Genomic DNA, 19,613 nt, shown 5'->3' on the forward strand with positions numbered 1-19,613 from the left:
AATTATTAGTATGTTCGCTGTGAGGATGGGCGTGAACCAGTATGGGATGAACCATATTAAAAATGAAGTATTCGTTTTACTTGCATAAATCATTTTTCTAAGTGTCGGGGAGTTTAATGGAATAAATCAGCACGCTCATTTGTATGAGACACGTCTCATCTCTCAGGTTTTGACGTGCATTTAACGTTACGCTGATTAATCCCTCGCCCCCCTTTCTCCACGTTAATGGACTCGTCCGCGTTCGTAAGCGGAAGCGGCGGTGTCAGCTGTCAAGCTGGTGAAGCGGCACTTCAAGTTAACCAAAGCAGCCTCTTCTTTTCCAACTCTCTCTCTCTGTCGAACTGTTTAGATCGCGTGTGTAAAAACATGGACGGCCAGCGTTGGTTGCCACTAGAGGCGAATCCTGACGTATGTGAAGTTGTCTTGTTCCTACACAGTGTTTTTTAAATGCTTTTGAATGAAGCGCCGCTGCTAGCACATTTGTATTTTGCCTCTGTTGTCGTTAGCACGTAGCCTGAAGGGACAAGAAAGCCAATTTCGTGTCTTAATTTGCCGAGACCACAGTTGGCTGATGAAACATGTGTTGTGTTCTTTCTTGTTTCAGGTAATGAACCAGGTGAGTTGTTCTTCATTTTAAACTGATTTCCGATGTGAAACAGTGATTTTCTTTTCATATGCAGTCACATATGTGAGAGTGTATGTGCGATTAGTGTTTGAGTCGGTTCTGTGTTATTTATTTGCTCGTTCTTTAGTTTACAGTTTTATGGCATTTAGCAGACGCTTTTGTTTAGAACGACGTAAATCAGTGCTTTGTAGTTCGTATCTGATCTCCATACATGTGTAGCTGGACGTAAATCAAAAACTGCTGTACATCAGAGGCCATCAGGTTAGTCACATATCATCTTAAACACCATCAAAGTGATTTTTTTTACATTTTTTTTTGTAACTTGAACTTAAAGAGAGGGACTGCCATGGTAGTAGCCTGTGGTCGCAGGTTACTGCCATTGTGTCCCTGAGCAAGACTGTCTCCGGTGGGGACTGTCCCTGTAACTACTGATTGTAAGTCACTCTGGATAAGGGCGTCTGATAAATGCAAATGTGTTAGTTGGTTCAACCACTGAGGATCAAGGACTTTAGTTTCTTCGAGCTTTGCCTACTTATCTTGCTGAGTAAATGTGTGTTTGTAATGTTGAACTGCGGTTGCTACCAAGTTCCTGCGACAGTTGGGCTTGCTACCTACGTGGCAGTTTGGGGACGTGTATGGCCTGGACGCAGAACTCTTATGCATGGTCCCCAGACCCGTCTGCGCCGTTCTGCTCCTCTTCCCTGTCACCGAAAAGGTATCACATGAGTAATGTCTACTGTACAACTCTGCAGTGTAATGGGTTCGGTAGTGCCTTATACGGTGGCTTCAGAAAATGCTTCTCAATTTTTTTGTCACAGCCTAATGCTGCAGTCGTATATAGGTGAATAATATCTCATTTATCTACACTCAACATCTGACAAAGACAAACAGAATTATAGAAATGTTTTGTAATTTGGTTGAAAAGAAATTTACATAAGTTTAGGTGCTGCCATTGCATTTACCTGCACCATGTTACACTTGTTTGTATTTGCCTTGTTCAGTATGAATCCTTTAGACTGGAAGAGGAGGCAAAAATAAAGAGCCAAGGACAAGAAGTTTCCGCAGATGTGTACTTCATGAAGCAAACTATCGGCAACGCATGTGGGACAATCGGGTTGATTCACGCAGTTGCAAACAACCAAGATCATCTTGAATTTGGTGTGTGTTTCTTCCTCAGAGCTACAACTGTTTTTAGTGCTACAAGCTATACTCTGAAATCTTTTGTCAATGGGACACATTTTACAAGTAGGACACGAGTAATAATCCATATGTTTCCAAATGATAAAAAATCATATACAGCATGTCACTGATGCATTGTTGTGTATCATGGTCAACCAGGAGGCCACCGTAACTTAATTAGGAATATTATTATTATTATAATACTTATTATAATTTTTTATTTTATGTGTGTGTGTGTGTGTGTGTGTGTGTGTGTGTGTGTGTGTGTGTGTGTGTGTGTGTGTGTGTGATTTTTCTTCTAATGTCATCAGAGCCAGATTCACCTCTTAAGAAATTTTTAGTGGAATCCTCCAAGCTAAACCCCGAAGAAAAGGCAACTTTCCTTGAGAAAGATGAGGTACTAAATAAATGGGTTGATGGAGTAAATGATTTTATATACTATACTGTAACAGATGAGTTTCTACACATAAAACCTTTTCCCCAAAACTATTCTCACTATGTTTGTTACAGAGCATCCGTGTGACACATGAATCAAGTGCACAGGAGGGTCAGACTGAGGTAAAGCAACTTTTATTTATTGAACTGAATATTGTAACACTGACTCTCATTCTTTTTGATTAGCTTATTGTTAATGCTTTTATACATTATATTGTAAATAAATGTTAATAGCACACTGTGCTATGTTGTGATCTTTATTGCATGCAAATCAATCATATCTGTGGCATTTACGTTTGAATTGTAGTACATTTGTATTCTAAAAATACAAATGTTTCACTACCAAAACAAGATCTCTTAAGGTGTCCTGTGGTACATGGTATGCTAACAGAACTTTCTGTAAGCCCTGTATGCTTTGATGCGATAGATGGATCAGGCTTACATCTGACAGTTGCTCGATCAGATTGAGATCTGGGGAATTTGGAGGACCTTGTCATGCTCCTCAAACTATTCCTGAACATTTCTGCAGTGTTGCACTAAGCATTATTCTGCAAAACGAGACCACTTTCACTGACCACACAAGATTTCATAGGACATACACACTGCCTCAACTTGCTTGTGCCTACATGGCTTGCATCATGTCTTCTTCAGGTAAACTAAGTCTTTAGACTACCAGGAGCACTGAACACCAGGAACGCACCACAAGACCTGCTGTATTCTTAGCCCTTCACATTTTCCACATTTTTCTTTTTCTCCTACTACTTATGTTTTCATCTAGTGTCCTGATGAGATGTTGTGTAGTAAGTTTAGCAACCAGCTTGATATTGTACTCTTAATTTTATTTTATTTTTTATTAATTGTGTCCATTTTTTACTTTTTTCTGTAGGCCCCAAGTTTAGATGAAAAGGTAGATTTGCATTTTATAGCATTTGTGAAAGTTGGAGGACATCTATATGAATTGGGTAAGTAAGAATTTTTCAGGTTTGGTTCAGTTTTTTTTTTTTTTTTTTTTTTTTTTTTTTTTGAAGTCGTCGTAACATTACATTTTGACATCTCGACCTAGTGAAATTAAAAACTACTACAGCTTCTTTCCGTCGATCCAGAACATTACAATGTGCGTGTTATGTCCTGGTCTAGGTCAGGAACGTAAACAATCAAGAAATAGGGAGGGAAACGCCACATACCTTTTTAACCAATTTGTTTTAGTAACTCGGAGGAAACACAATTCAAGCCTTGACACAAAGACAACAAAGGAGTCAGGCCACGAAGGGTAGACGATAACTGTGAACAGGGCATCTGTCTGGCGTATTTCCCCTTTTCCTTCCCCCTTCTCAGCAGACTCACGCCATCTTTAACAGCCTCACTCTGATGGCAGCTCAAATCGGCGTTAGGTATGGGAGGAGTTCCGTAATTACAGGCTCCTCCTACAAAAAGGAAAACACAAACAAGACAGAGAACACAGACATCACATGACCTTGGGACGTAACAGTGCTGATGTTGCATGGCAGTCTAGTTTAAAGTTATATACGTTAGAAAAAGTTGTGAGTGGTGTATCCAAATGAATATATTATACAATGTGTGTGGTAGCATTAATATGTAATATGTAGACTGGATGTTTTGTTCACTTTTAGTAATGACTTCTCAATTGCAGATGGACGTAAGCCTTTCCCAATAGCTCATGGAAAAACAACACAGGACACGTTCCTCGAGGTAAAACATAACTTTTCTATATGTTAACAAAGGTGAGGAACAAGGATATTTCAATGTGAAGTGATTGGTCTCTGTAGTGGCTGTAAGAGGATGTGCACAGGCGTAATTGATAATGAATATACAGTGGTGTGAAAGTAATGGCCATGACAAGGCCATGTACATTTGGATGTTTCTTCTCTTTTAATACTAAAATCATTCACTTAAGCACATTTGGTGTTTATTTGTGATGTCTTTGACTAATATTTAATTTTAAAATGAACTAAATGGGACTAACAAGTAAGAAATCAGGGGGCAAACACTTCTTCACACTTTTCCTAAAGTTTTTGTTAATTTTTATAGGACTCTGCCGAGGTCTGCAAGAAGTTCATGGCACGTGACCCTCAAGAACTACGCTTTACTGTTGTGGCACTCTCCAAAGCATAAAAACCTGCGCATTTCACTGACCCAACCAAACATCATGAAATGATACTGCCAATTATTCTCAAGTGCTGAATATATTAATTAAAATGTTTGCATTTTTGATGAACACAATAGGCTGTGACTGAGAAAGAAACGATTGCAAATTGTCATCAGAAACATTGAAATTGTGGGGAAATGTAAAAAAAAAAAAAGTGTGGGCTTTTTATTTTCCAATATATGGTTTTTCACTTTTTTAAGATATAGTGTTACTGTGTTTATGGTGATGACCAGCAAGCTTATTATGAATAACATGTTGGGTTCTCGTGCATTGTTATTATATGCTTTTCAAGAGTGTTGTGTTGACAAGGTCAATAACATGATTGTGCGGTAACATGATTGCGAGATTTTTTTTGCATTGCATTTGTTGCTTAATTGCTTCTAAATTAAAACATAAATAAAGTGGTGTTTCTAAATAATTCTCTCTATATTTTTTCACTTACATAAAATGTTACAGTTCATACAAAGTGCCATTAGGTCAGCCTCCCAGAATACCCATTCCTGCATTAATTGGATACTTTAAAATTGTTTTGTCTGCCTGTGGTGAAAACATTGTTTTTCTTAAAAGAAAATTAGCAGTGACGTGGTCTTATTAAAACATACAGTAAAGGCCAAAAGTTTGGACACACCTTCTCATTCAATATGTTTTCTTTATTTTCATGACCACTTACATAAGTTATGTACTTAAGTTATGTACTTAATAAAAAGTGGAGACCTGGCCTCCACAGTCACCGGACCTGAAACCAATCGAGATGGTTTGGGGTGAGCTGGACCAACAAGTGCTAAACACCTCTGAGAACTCCTTCAAGACTGTTGGAAAACCATTTCAGGAGACGACCCCTTGAAGCTCATCGAGAGAATACCTAGAGTGTGCGAAGCAGTAATCAGAGCAAAGAAACTAGAATACAAAACATGTTTTCAGTTATTTCACCTTTTTTGTTAAGTACATAACTCCACATGTTGATGCCTTCAGTGAGAATCTACCAACGTAAATGGTCATTGGATGAGAAGGTGTCTCCAAACTTTTGGCCTGTACTGTACAAGATCTTTCGTACACCCATCGTTATGATTTAATACGCTTCCCCCAGCTGCGTCACTTGCCCGCTAGGGGGCGCACCGACGCCCGTTTCGTCAGAAGCGTGAGGGTCTCCTCTCGTACGCGGCCTTGCCGTCCGTACGGCCTCGTATCGGCGTGGTGAGAGGGGAGGGGTCGGGCCGAGTTACTCTACCCGCGCCGCGACAGGTGCAACCAACACGGCGCCATTGCCGATATTGCCGATATTAGCAATATTAGCGATGTTGCTCCACTCCTTTCGTCTGAGGGCGGAGGATATGGAGGGGAGCTCAGCCTTGTCAGAAGCCCAGCGTTGGATCGAGGTAAACCCTGTATGCAAAACTGTGTATGACCGTGGGAAAAGACAAAAAGTGAGTTACTTTGGAAATGTCACCCTCTCACGCTGTTTTACCACCTTATTGGAAATACGTGACAGAATAAAAACTATATATATTTAAGTTTTATTACTTTTAAAAGCACAGTTGAGGGCGTTTTGCTCATAGTCCTGCCGAGGGTGGGTAAATGTCAAGTGTTTTTATTTTTTCCATTTAGCGGAGACCTTTCACTTTAAACGACACCACAAATGTTACTTTCAAATATCTTACTTTTTACTGCACGACATTAGAACCAGAATAAGAATATCTTTATTGCCATTGTAACAAGAACAACGAAATTAGGTGCAGAGCCGGAGAGGTATCTTACATTTACATTTACAGCATTTATCAGACGCCCTTATCCAGAGCGACTTACGATCAGTAGTTACAGGGACAGTCCCCCCCTGGAGACACTCAGGGTTAAGTGTCTTGCTCAGGGACACAATGGTAGTAAGTGGGATTTGAACCTGGGTCTTCTGGTTCATAGGTGAGTGTGTTACCCACTAGGCTACTACTAATATACAAATATAATACAAAATATGATACAAAATATAAAATTAAAGGGTGAGGTTGAAACCTTATTGCACTCTCTTGCAGCTGTATCCTGTATCTCTTATATATCTATTTTTACAAAGGAGTTATTTTATGGAGATATAACTGTTCTACTGTTTCATATCTTATTATATAAATTATAATAATTTGCATTATTGCAGCTCCCAGAGACAGGTCCTTTAAAAACTATGATAATAGGATTATAGAAGCATAATAAATCAATGTACTGTTTTACTTTTTTATAGTACATTTGAAATCAAAAGGTACTATTAAAAATACAATGTAAAAAAATATGTGCATTACTCCTGCACTTTATTCAGATGTACTTACCGTGTCCCCATGTGTCTTGTCGTGCAATATCTGTTGCGTAATAGTACACGTTACTGTACTGTATACACAGTAAGTCATTAGTCATTATTAGGGTGGCGCAAAAAATAAATAAAAACCTCCAACACCTTTAGTTTAATCTTGGACAAACGTTTAGATAATGGGGGGGGCAGATGATCATTAAAGAAATAAAGAAGTATGTAAATTTTGAAGTACAATACTATAAATTACATAAACAATAAGTAAAATTCAATAATATAGAGAATCTCTTTCATAATTCACCGTACCCTAACAGTCCCAGAGCCAATGTTATTTTATTGCAGAATGTAAATTATAAAATAAACACCACTTGACTTAATACAACGTGTAATTTTGCGGCTTGTCTTGGGCAACTTGAACTTTCTTTTGAACCTGAAATGTTGATCCCTTGCAGCTCAGCCACAGAACATTGTGCTTCATCACATGATTTCCTTGCTGGCAATGTTCTTTTTTTCCTGCTCATGGCTAAAGCTACTAAAAAGCACCAATGTGCACATGACATTTACAGCGAACTGGTGCTGAAAGGGGACTAAATCTGTCGAAGAATCTGTCGATCTACAGTGATGTCCGTGTGAACCCACTTACTGCAAAGATTCTTAGTACAAATGAGTACAAAGTTGTGAGGTCAGTGATTTAAAACTAGGAATCATGTTGTCCAGGTCTACTGACTTCCTGTCTAGTTCTCAGTTTAAACCTTGTGAATTCTTGCCCCAGCCGTAGCTAAACAAATATTGGTCTGATTTGGTGAGGGGGGGAATCTGAATGCTTTCTCTGTGACATCAGCGTCTCACGCCGGCTGCACACTGGCTCATTGTGACGGGTGGCGGGCCGGCTGAGATCAAGGGGGCGGCCTGGTGCTGATCGCCCTCTTTCTTACAAAGGAAGGTAGGTGTCGTGTCATTGGCCGCTTCTCCGAATAATTAACCTTTTTTGAGCACTTGTTGAGTGGCGCAGAGTTTCTCAAGAGAACACACCCTCCATGGGGAGAGGGGGGGTTTTACTGTTGTGCCCTTTACTGTAAGTCCCTTCGCCACTGTTAAATTCACGCTGAGACTGTTGGCGTCTCTGCGGTTAAACGCCATAAACAAGGAATGCAAATAACTCAAGTTATGGGAGGTCATGGTCAGTCAGATGCTTTAGTTTTTTTTTTTTTACTTTTGAAAAACAGATGTCCTCGAGGCGTTATATAATCGTGATTTATACTGCAGCACGTTGCCTGTGAACTGTGTTTAGTCTGTGACCCGCGTTTATGGGTTTCTGCTCACAATGTGGCCTTCAAGCAGCGGTTGTCATCGCGTTGGGGAAGGGCTGCCCATTGTTTTTCAAGTGACCCATTGTTTTTCCCTTCCATGATTTTATCAGTGGAATGGCTGGTGAAATAATTCCAGGCTTCTTTGTAATTAGTTAGAGGAAGCCGGCGCTCGCGATGGTATCGGCTCTCCGTGAGGAGCTCCTTTGAGTGAGTTTTGTAATGCTTCATTTAAAATGTTTTCATCAAAGAAACAAAATTGATTGTGTGTCACTGATAGTGAGAAATTTAGTATATAACTTATTTTTGACAAAGATTAAGGACTAGGACATTACCAAGCAATTTAGGGTGACCTGATGCATAAATTTACACTATTTGCTTGTGTTTGTTGCAGTTTGCTCGAATACATAATATTTTTTCATTTCTTTATGTGGTTCGATCAGTTGCACTCATATATTTAGTGTTTAAAGATGTTCCATTAATGTGTTCATGTGTTTTAGTTAAAAAGTGCTTGAGTGTATGTAATATATTTGCCGTACAGTAAATTGATAAACTGTTGCAATGTTTTCAACATTCATGCCTGTATCAATTTGAGTTTTGCAATGTAGCCTAAAGACACTTATCCTGAATAATTACCTGCACATATTTTACCATAGCAAGAGTCAGACGTTGCCATGTTTTATTAGCATTTATGTCACATGCACAATTTTTATTTATGAATTATCCTAAATTTGTAACATTTTTTTAACTTTCCTCTTTCCTTTGCCCTGTTACAGTTCATGTGGATTCACAGCATTCCACATGTCCAAACAACTAAAAATGTGGTGATGCCTCGCTGCTCTTGCATGAATTAACAATTGTTTGCTGGGGTGGCCATGTGCTGTTGTGTTACTGGGAAACACGCTAGAGGCCACTGGTACAAAACAACACCTCCACAGTATTACGGATTAGTGCAAAACTGTTACTGTATGTATCTTCATATGTAGGTTTCTAGTTTATTGTACTAAAATGTACCAATAGATCATCATTTGTGCAATAAGTATTTCTGGTCCTTTGTTGTGTGAATAATGTTTAGAGGATTAGTGGAGATCCACTTCGGCAGTTCCATTGAAAGAATGCAGGCGTTTTCTAAAAATGTAAAAAATGATGCTGCTGCCTTGTAGAGAGGGGAAAAAGCGATTTTATCACAGGCATTTCGTTTGGTTTAATTATCTTGAATGTTTTAGTAAATGCACAAAATGTGCTTGTTTGGACATTATTTAGATGTTTAAAATTAAAATTTGGTTTTATTCAAGTGTGTTGCTAATAAATGATCACATAGACATATTCTAGACATATTTTTTTAGATTTCAAACAATAACACTAGTACTGTTAGGCAAACAGCAGGGGTCAGGATTTCATTCGAGTCCCTCACCAGTGAGCTCTATGAACCTTATGGTATGACAGCTTATTTTGCATGAGCGATATATGGTCATGTTGTTTAACAATTTTCAAGTTTAACCCGCTACAAGTTTCCGATTAGTTCACTTGTTAAATGTGAGGCTTGCTTAACCCGGGGAAATTAGGTTCGTGCCTAAGAGATTAAATGTAACTGTGATTATTGGCATCCCGAGTCAAAGGCCAAGGCTGTGATCCTCTTTGTAATTAGCAGCGTATCTGGATGTAAAACGAAAAGACCTTGCGTGCCACCTCCCCGTCATTTTTCCCGTACCCTCTCTACCTCTGATCCAGGCAGCGTCCTTTGAAGCTCCACCTTAAAAAAGAACCGCCGATTCCAGCCTCATTCGCGCCTTCAGATACCAATAGCTGATTCCAGCGCAGCAAGTTCTACCTGTTTCCACCCAGTATTGCACAAGGCCTGGCAAGCCATGAAAAGTACTGGTGAAATGAAGGGAAGAACTAGTTCTTATTTAGATTGTCCGTGATGAGGTTTGTACCCAGGCTGTTGGCCCTGCCCCATTATACTGACGCATCGTAAATCTGGACCAGTTTGATCACGCAGTGTGTTTTTCCCATTAAACTTTTTGATGTGTCCTTTAGACATGCTTGCCAGTGTGCGTTTTTTTAGTGTAGGTGATTATAGATGTTGCATTACCGTGGCGATTAGTGTTGTGGTAAGCATTAATGCCATGCCTTTTCTATAAATGCTGCAGTGATGGGTTGAGATCATTGGGATAACATGAATGTAGTTGCTCAGTGTGTGTGTGTGCGTGTGTGTGTGAGACATTTGCGACTTTCCCCTCAGATGCTCTTGTTCTCCGCGGTTTGGCTGCCGGGCTACAGCCGTGTTTACTGTGGAACCGGAGGCAAAGCGAGACAAACCCGGGATCCTCCTCCACGGCCCCTGCTGAGCCTCACAAACACGCCGTTAGCCTTTTAGGAGGAAGAACAGCGCCGAGTTTTCCTTCTGCCCACCGTACAGTTTCATTGCTTTTCCTCTGCCCCCCCTTCCCAGGCGGTCACTAAGAAAAGATTTGCGAGCGGTGACTTCCGAGTAGCACTGGAGGATGGAGTTCTATTGTGCGAGTAAGTGCACCCTTTATTTTTACTCCTGCATGATGACTTATCACAACTATTCCTCTCTTTAAAATCATAATGTAATTATGTGTTAGCTAGTTATACCCTTCTTGCACTCTTGACAAATGAGTTGGCTGTGGTGCATTTTGCCACCTATATTAATGTTGTGAATATAACGTTAGTATCATAGTTTAATGGTTTAAATGCTGAACAACTTAAGAGACCATGTAGAATGAGTTCTTTTATGTTGTGTTTATTATTATTCATATTTAAACTTACATACAGCTGCTGACCACTGAGTCCGGCCTTTCCAGCAGCACACAAGAGTAGTTTGCTTTGGATGCTCTGGGTGTGACCGGTAATGCTACCTAAGGGCTTTTCAAGCCGACAGCTCATTTTTAAACTCACACTTGAATGGCTCGTGCTGGTGGGGCATTCAGGAGGTTTTTTTTTTTCTTATGTGGGCGGCACCATTGGATGGACGGGCTGATGTCAGTCCTGTGACTCAGCAGCCTTCACTTGCCCTGGCCATCGCTGAGGCTTATTGGCCTCCTGTCATCCCACCCACCACCCCTCCATTCCTACTAAGAGAGATTCATTCGCTCCCCTGACCCGATCCTTATGGCCTGCTGGAAAAACGGTGTTCTCAACTGCAAGGACACAGAGCCTCCGCAGGTCCCAGCAGGGCTTCTCAAATGACCTGGAATAGACAGAATAATGACTAAAATAGAGACGAAACATGAGACTGTGCACTGTTTCATTAGCAGTTATGAAATGTGCCTGCTGTAGTGTATGTAAAGATGTCTACTGACCTCATTCAAATAAAAAAATAATAATAAAACCAGATTTTCATAGTGTTTAAAGAGTCAGAGACCCTTGTCAGTATTTACAGATACAATCAAGAGAGGACCGCAAGTTATCTGTACCTTGCAGAGGTGTTTGAGTGTAATGATGCTTTTATAACAACCATCTTCCTCATTCTCAGGACCATGTCAGAATCAAATAATAATAAAGGGTTAGGACATATCCAGCGTGTTTATTATTACCAATTCGAATATTTAAAAAATATTCTGTCTGTTTCACACAATTGAATGAAATTCCATAACTACTCATTATATCTGTTATGCATGTATAACTTCTACATGCATTTAGTTGTTATCTTTTGCCCAGGCCAAGCTCAGTTGATCACCGTGTTATAAAATTCTGTCACTGGTAGGTGCTGGCTTGCGTTAATGATCATCTAGAGTAGGAGTCTGGCTCTTAAGGAGGTGATTGTGTCTGCTTCTTCTCCTGTCATGTTGAGTTGGGTGAAGTAGTGAAGTGAGAACTCTATCACTCACTACCCACACCCACTTCACAGGTACAGATTTACGCGAGCTGAAAATTATACACCGCTGCCCCGTAATGCCCCCGGAGAGTAAGGCTTACTGCAGGGCCATTTGGAAAGCAGTCACCCTTGCCAAGGTAGCTGAGCACATTTTAGGGAGTTTTTTTCCGATATGTTGGGGGCATTTGAGGATTATGTAAACCAAAGCTTTAAAGACTGCCATAAACCCGCCGCAGAAGCACATTACAACCATATGCATTCACTTCCAGCACAGCCACACACGCTCATTAGCTCCTTTTCCCACTGCAGTCTGATCAACGGGATAAAGCCAGGCATTATCAAGAGGGTGAACAGACTTTCCACACCTATCGCAGGCCTGGTAAGTGTCTTTGTTTTCATGGGCTTTTCTGAAAACTGTAGCCTTTACTTTATTGCATTAACAACACTTTTTTTTTTTTTTTTTTTTTTACCCAAAATCATAGTCTTGTGGTCCCTAACTGGTGTGAATGTTGATGTCCAGGGCTGAGGCTGAGCATGAAGAACTCCAAAAGGGTCTGTAATGATTAAGCTCAGACCATTATGCACTCCCACAAACTGCGTGTTTAATTGCACTCAGCTGTTTTCGGGGGGCAGAGAAATGGCCTTTGGGTTTGATTCAGGCTGCGTATTTCCCACATAGTCTCGGTGTGTTTTGTCGCAGAAAGTAAAACAAAAGTAAAGCAATTTGGTGCCCATTAGCCGTTTAGAACAGTTTTCACAGAGTTTTACAGAGCTGTTTCAGGATAAGCATCTACTTGTTCAACAGAATTACACTGGCATTTCCTTCTGGATGAAAACCCGAGACATGCTTGATTTAAACGTCCTGTTGAATGTGCCGGAATGTGCCAGAAGGCCTGTGGACCACGCTTCAATGTGCTAAGGGAAACACCAAAACGGAAACACTCTCTATTGCAGACTATATTTCTGTCATGCAGGTAAATCAGATACTGTACTCTGTCCATAAACAGAGCGTTAAATTGCAGTACACAAACCAACCAATCGTGTTCTGCATTTTAGACCTAGTTTAAGACCACAATAATTCTTCCAAAATGGGAGTCTTTGAAAACTTTTTTAATTATCACAGAAATATTATGTTGCAAACCATTAAGGGCAGCAAGACTAATGTATTTGACTCAATGGAAACTATTGGAGTCCTGTTATGAAAAGGGGAAAGGAAAAAAACAGAAATCTCTAGTTTAGGGGAATAGAGACTTTGGCTTAGGATTGATCCAATTTGGTCAAAGCTTTTGGCCCCAGTCAGTCAATTTTCCCCATTTTCAGCAGCAGAATGCTCCCATGTTCCATTGAATCCCAGAGCTGTGGTTTTCTCTTATATTTCTCTGGGACGCTGCTCCTCATTTAAACAACTTGGAGAGGAAGCCAGCACTTGTGTGGTCGGCAGACTGGCCACATGAAGCATGTGCACTGATGGGCTTGGTCTGAAGAAGTTGCCAGGGATGAATCGTCATTGGCCCAACCCTCAGTAAACAGGCTATAATTGAGCATTCAAGAACCATATCTAACTTTTTGAAATCCCTAAAGCACTTTAAGCATTTAACTGCTGTACTGTATTTCTATTTAGGTGCATATGTAATACTTAGAGGTACATGATAGGGCTATAATGTGAGTCCTCATTTCTTCTTTACTTTTCTGACATGACCTTCTAGGTCTAGGTCAGGGGTCAGGAACCTTTATCACTCAACACAAAAGAGAAAGCACTGGGAACCACAAATTATTTTTGACATGTAAAGAAACACTGCATATATTATTTTTACTTGTATGCTGTGTATAACAAAACAAGCTAGGGTGTTGATTGTGAAATTGAATTTATGCAAAAGAAATTGTGTAGGGTTGGGTGGATGCTGTCAGATAACCTTTTTTTTACTAGCATGAAAATGTGTGTAGAAGCTGATTATGTGACGAGTATTTAATCACCCAGAAAAGTCTAAAATGTGTTCAGGGAAAAGAAGAGGCCTGGTCACCCTAATTTAGTGGTGCTATTGTAACTCTACACAACTCACTTATCAATTTATACTCAACAAATGCAAATCATTAAACACTAAAAATTGTAAACAACTGTTTCACCCCAAGAGGTGTCAGATTTTGAAAGGCTGCTCTAATTGAACAAACAAAATTAACAGTTCTGGTGGGAGTGGCCAGGCGGGGTGGTGGGCAAATATGCATATAGGGCATTTGTGACATATTTTGAGTGACAAAAAGATCCTAATGATCTTCAAAACTTGTAACTACAATAAAAAACACAGAGCCGCATGTTGCTCCTGGGCCGCGGGTTGCTGACCCCTGGTGAAGGTCATACTGCACGCTAAGTGATCTTTTTGTTTAAAAGCTGAAGTAAAACTTTATCAAGGGCCCTCCAGCATTGAGTGGAGGCTATGGCTATGGTCTATTTCTGGTCAGTTCTCCACAGTTCATAGTTGTACAGTCTATCTGGTAAAGAAAACTTGTGTCTTTCAAAATTCCTGGCCGATGACCCTGTCTAAGAATTATGAAAAAAAAAAAAAAACGCAGATGGCTACACGGTTTCGGACAGGATTATGTTTGCCATCTACAGAGTCAGCATGAAATTCCTCCCGCGTCATTATCTCTGCATGCTTTGTGCCTAAGTATTAATTTTGAAAGTAGCAAATATAGTCTTGGCTCAGGCCTTTACGCCCTCTGGAGTGTCTTAATTGCAAACGTTCCCATGTAGCAGTCAGGGCTGGATAAATAAAAAGTAAGGCAGATTTACAGCAGATGGCTCTGGAAAATGAACTCAGGGGAAACACATTGTTTAATTACATCCCACAAAAGTGAACAAACACGATGAACCCCATTGTTTGGCTTGCACTTCATTGTAAAAAAATGATCCCACTCAGTTGAGTTGTTCCTAAATTATATTATTTTGGCCATAAACATTCTGTTGTGTTTTCATTTGCCTTTTTTCGGAAGGGGTTTGTGTACCATCCAATGGAATGACTGAAGAGTGAAAAGCTGATAACGAATGATAATGTGTATTGATTTTGCAGTAAAGTTTTAAAGTACAGAGGAGCACATTTCTATGCACTAAGTTATAGTTTACAGGCCAAGACGTATATCCAGTATCAGAATCTGTGTGCCTGTGGAAGAAATATAAGACTTTAATCAATGTTTAACACAGTACACCAGAACTGAACAGTCCCAGCAGGGTGAAGCAATGGAAGGGAAAACGGGTGGAATAGAGAGAGGTCCGCTCCTCATTGCCATCTACTAATAAGCATGTTTAAAAATAGATCAAGAGTAGCAAATGATTATTTGAAGGCATGTTAAAACCATGTGCTGAGGTGGGAAAGTGTTGGTCTGTGCAGGCTCAATATCATTTGCAGATGTCGTAAAAAGAAAAAAAATGATAAATATTCATTTTCACAGAGCAGTTTTGGGATACCTGTTCCCTTCATAGTTGCACATAAATGTCCCTGGCTACACCTGGAGGGGGAAAATTGTTTCAGTCACTCAACCACTGTTCCATGGCAACAACGGCACGTCTCCAAAATAATCCACCTCCCCATGCATTCCACATGTAGTGTGCAGTGAGGGTGGATGACAGTTTCTGGGTGTGAGACCAGCGTGTGTGTGTGTGTGTGTGTGTGTGTGTGTAAGAGGGAGTGAGTGTGACTGTTTGAAGGATCTCTGACGTCAGTCCTGGCAGCTGTGTCCCCGCCCCTCTGGCCAGGCAGCCAACCAGGTAGTCTGACAGGTAGAGCTGGTGGAGTCAAATCCTCGCTGTCCTCTCACAGCCCCAGTGTTGTCACTCCTTATTTGCAACACAAACAGCGCACACGCTGTGCCATCCGCCCCCCCCCACCCCTGACTTCTCGCTGGAGAGCTGAACTTTGGATGTTCAGTCTGGACTGCGGTTTCCAAAGAGCTGTTTTGTATGATGACCGTCCGTCACTAAATAGCAGGCATATCTTCCCTATCCACAGGACAATGTCAACGTCTTTTTAAAGGCCTGCGCCAAGCTTGGACTTAAAGAGGCTCAGCTCTTTCACCCCGGAGATCTTCAGGACCTATCCACACGAGTAATTGTCAAGTAAGTTTTTTTCTGTTTACCTGGACATTAACAGACATGTTTTAAAGCAGAAATCATTCTCTTTGTTTCATATGCCTTTTAGGCCATTATATAATTGTAGGCATTTCTCCTTGCTCGACAAACAAAGTCTAAAATAAGAGCGTGACAACCGAGCCCTAGTTTAATTTTAACCCTGAGACTATTAACTCTTGCGTGGTCCACATGTCTGCATGAAAAAGTTAATCTTTATTTTGTGTTTAATTGTATGGACAATAGGGTTTGTAATATCTTAAAACAGCTGCCGATCCAAAGCAAACAGAGAGGGCAGGAAGTAAATCCCTGTCTGCAGGTGCAGTGAAACCCTGGCATGGTTTGGCACGCTCGTGGGTGATATTTGAGCTTCAGTTGTAATATCCACACATTCAGTTGTATGTGTAGATATTACGTACTAGGGGATATGGGAGCATTTCAGTTTCATCTGCGTTCTTGCCGTACTCTCAACCTGAACACTGGGCGAGACGGACACGGCATGTTGAACAACCTGTTCACGTTTCTCACAGGTGTGTCTTTAAGGATCACTGGAGTAGATCGCAATTAGTCCCGACTTGTTCAATTAGCTGACGACGCTCTCGTAATGGCAGTCACCGTGCACAGCTTTCATGAAGTGTTATCGCCTAACCTCCGTGTGAACTTGGATCGTTTGATTTAAGGTGTGTTCAGGACTCTCCCTCGTACGACTACTGTCTGTTTCTCGCCTGCAGCTTTCAGGCCGTAATTCTGTTCTGCATCCAGAGCGACAGCCTCAGTCGGAGGCTCGTCTGTGAGCTGATCTTTAACAAAAGCCAGCTTCTCTTCATGGCAGCATGCCACACCCTACCCGTCCCTAGCAACGGCCGAGAAGCTCTGATCAAACAGGACCTGCACCATCCCTGTAGGCGCAAGGTTGCTCTGTTATCAGACTGTGTGTGAGTGAGTGTGCATCTCTGGCATTCTCCAGAGGGCTCATGTTCACTGGGGCTAGATGTGACTTTATTAATTCTAAATATAGAAAGGGGACGAAAGCTAATTTGATACAGGGTTAAAAGGAGCATCATGTATGTATATGTATATGCACATGTACGTATAGCCTTGCTGCATATTGAATTACGTAAACACGCTCTTCGCACCGACTGCTTTACATAAAATTTGAGTCGGGAGCTGGGGTTGGACATTTTGCATACATGGACGGAGCTCGGTCTACAAATAGGCTTTGAGAGGACAGCTGAGTACCAGACCCCAGAGACCAGCGACATCACTCTGCATTGCTCTGTTGTCATATGAACCTCGCTTTTAACAACGGTCCAGCACCAGCTTTGCGGTTTTGCATGTAAACAAACAGCAGCTACTAATACATTACAATAGTTTGTAAGAGAGGATTTTCTCAAGTATTAAAATGAGGTTTTGTCCTGTACTGAAATAATGGGCCTTTGTCTGTTGTTATTGACCTTTATTTTGTCCTGTATTATTGATGACATTAGTAGTAGTAGTAGTACAAGTAGTAGTAATGACAGAAGTAATAGTATTGGTTGTGAGTTCAATCCCAACCTATATGTATATGGTCTAGCGTGGGGCAGTGGTGGCCTAGCGGTTAAGGAAGTGGCCTCGTAATCAGAAGGTTGCCGGTTTGAATCCTGGTCTGCCAAGGTGCCACTGAGCAAAGCACCGTCCCCACACACTGCTCCCCGGACGCCTGTCATGGCTGCCCACTGCTCAATCAAGGGGGATGGGTTAAATACAGAGGACAAATTTCACTCTGTGCATTGTGTGCTGTGCTGCTGTGTATCACAAGTGACAATCACTTCACTTTATTTTTTAGTTTGCTTTTGAATAGGATTATATTATTATTGCCTAAATGTTTTATTATTAAGATAATTTATGTATTTATTTATTATTATTACCTGTAGTGCCTGTCTCTTGCGGGGTTTTCTACAGGATAATTTTTTATTTTGATGTCATATTAATGTAAATTCCAATCAGTGTTATTTCAGAAAGTACATTACCACTCAGTGAATGGGATCCAGTGCTCAAAGCCCCTAGCAAAAAATTCAAAGGCCGGCCCCCTGAGCAGTGACAGGTGGATACTTTCAAATGAACCAAGTTAAAAGTATGGGAAACTTCCTCTGGTCAGCAACCGTATGGGTTGCTGGTATGCTATCCCGTACTGCTGGGATAGTAGGGCTATTTGTGTGGCTATATCCTATATGACTTTATGTGAGACATCAGGTTATGATATACCTAAAGGGACAAGTTAGTTCCAGTAAACGTACACTGCTGTAGGTGTGCTCTTTTTTTGTTGTTAACTCTGCGGTGCAGTACAATAAATACCATGTTGTTATTGAAAGACTGTTCTGGAGCTTGAAAAGAAAAACAGCGTTTGACTTGTTTCTTAATTATTTGTTTGGTCGCGTTATTGATTTAGAACATTTTTGAGACTGTGATAATTATGTGGTAGGCACCTCACCTTTGTCTCATTGTTAGTCGTCATAGTGACAATAAAAGGAATGCAGAGCTTCATGACCTTTGCACTCTTTCCATTGTTCTGGTTCTATAATCCTGTTCATACTGCCATATTGCATAGTAAATCACTGATAAAAGCACTTATCTGTTGCTGCATTCTTTCAGAGTGAAGTAGGAGGATGTGGCTGATATTGACCGATGACAAGGTGAACCGATGACATTTGTCTGCCCTGTGTTATTTCAGCATAAGTGCATAGACAAACTTTCATGTGGATTTGAGTCTTGAGAAGTTAAATAATGTGCTGATAATGGAGGACATGGAGATTTGGCATGTGTAACTATATCGGATCTGACCAGAGGTATGTGGTTGTAAGACCTATCTAAGGGAGATTTAAGGCTTATTCATGCATGCTACATTTAGCCAATTACCTAACTTTATGCAATGCATGGGCTCACAAGTGTGACCTGTTTCCCAGAAAACTGCTAGATTAGCTGACATTTTAAGATTTACTGGAATAACTATGTCACAGTTACTGTTATGGACCTATTCAGCTCTCGTGTTTGAGTCTGTAACAAGTTGCTTGTGCACCAGATCATATCATATGGGTGGTACTTTCAAACACCACTTACTATCATTGTGTTCCTGTGCAAGACACTTAACCCATATTAGCTCCAGGGAGACTGTCCCTGTAACTTCTGATTTCAAGTCACTCTGTATAAGGGTTGCCACAGCGGACCAACCAGTCTGGTTGTCCACACAAAGACTTGGCAAAAGTGTTATGGCGGATGCCCTTCCTGTTGCAACCCTCCCCATTTACCCGAGATTGGGACCGGCACCAAGAAACACATAGTCACATGTGTCTCCAGTGGCTGTGTTGGATAATTCCATAAATTTAAATGTAAATCTCTTAAGCACCTTGTCTTTGACCCCACTAATTAGTTATCTCTTAGAACGTTGAAGACCTAAAGGTGTCAGACCTGCAATGCAATGCAAAGATGTGCAATGGTTTTGTTTTGTTTTGTCATTCTTGGTCAGACATTGTAGTTCATCCCATGATGCCCAGAAGCATTTACAGAGGAAACAAATCCCCTTGTTTTTTCTTGGGGTGTAGTAGTACAGCAGGCGATTGATGCATTTTTACACCAGCTCTCTTGTTAAAGATGATTACAGCACATGGCCAGTAAA

At 40.8% G+C, this 19,613-nt stretch overlaps 2 protein-coding genes across 16 annotated transcripts in view; both read left to right on the plus strand.

The window, feature by feature from the left end:
- The first annotated feature begins 155 nt into the window (after positions 1-155).
- uchl3 (ubiquitin carboxyl-terminal esterase L3 (ubiquitin thiolesterase)) lies at positions 156-4,824 on the plus strand. The gene is made up of 9 exons (XM_028992155.1): positions 156-408; positions 605-616; positions 1,212-1,340; positions 1,627-1,783; positions 2,116-2,201; positions 2,315-2,362; positions 3,126-3,201; positions 3,891-3,949; positions 4,289-4,824. Exons 1-9 carry the CDS (start codon positions 226-228, stop codon positions 4,370-4,372), a joined length of 834 nt encoding a protein of 277 aa, XP_028847988.1. The 5' UTR covers positions 156-225; the 3' UTR covers positions 4,373-4,824.
- Positions 4,825-5,549: 725 nt separating this feature from the next.
- Positions 5,550-19,613, plus strand: part of lmo7a (LIM domain 7a) — a 40,171-nt gene continuing 26,107 nt past the window's right edge. For 7 of the 15 annotated variants that reach the window (XM_028990333.1, XM_028990338.1, XM_028990335.1 and 4 more), the window contains exons 1-4: positions 5,550-5,782; positions 10,456-10,526; positions 12,154-12,223; positions 15,846-15,952. In XM_028990333.1, the coding sequence (XP_028846166.1) occupies positions 5,702-5,782; positions 10,456-10,526; positions 12,154-12,223; positions 15,846-15,952 (329 nt within the window). In that variant the 5' untranslated portion in view covers positions 5,550-5,701. Of the gene's footprint in view, positions 5,783-10,455; positions 10,527-12,153; positions 12,224-12,343; positions 12,397-15,845; positions 15,953-19,613 lie in introns of those variants that run through there. The other 8 variants (XM_028990343.1, XM_028990341.1, XM_028990334.1 and 5 more) reach the window with 5 other exon arrangements.

This window comes from Denticeps clupeoides, chromosome 9 (assembly GCF_900700375.1).
Source record: "Denticeps clupeoides chromosome 9, fDenClu1.1, whole genome shotgun sequence".
Taxonomy (NCBI): domain Eukaryota; kingdom Metazoa; phylum Chordata; class Actinopteri; order Clupeiformes; family Denticipitidae; genus Denticeps; species Denticeps clupeoides.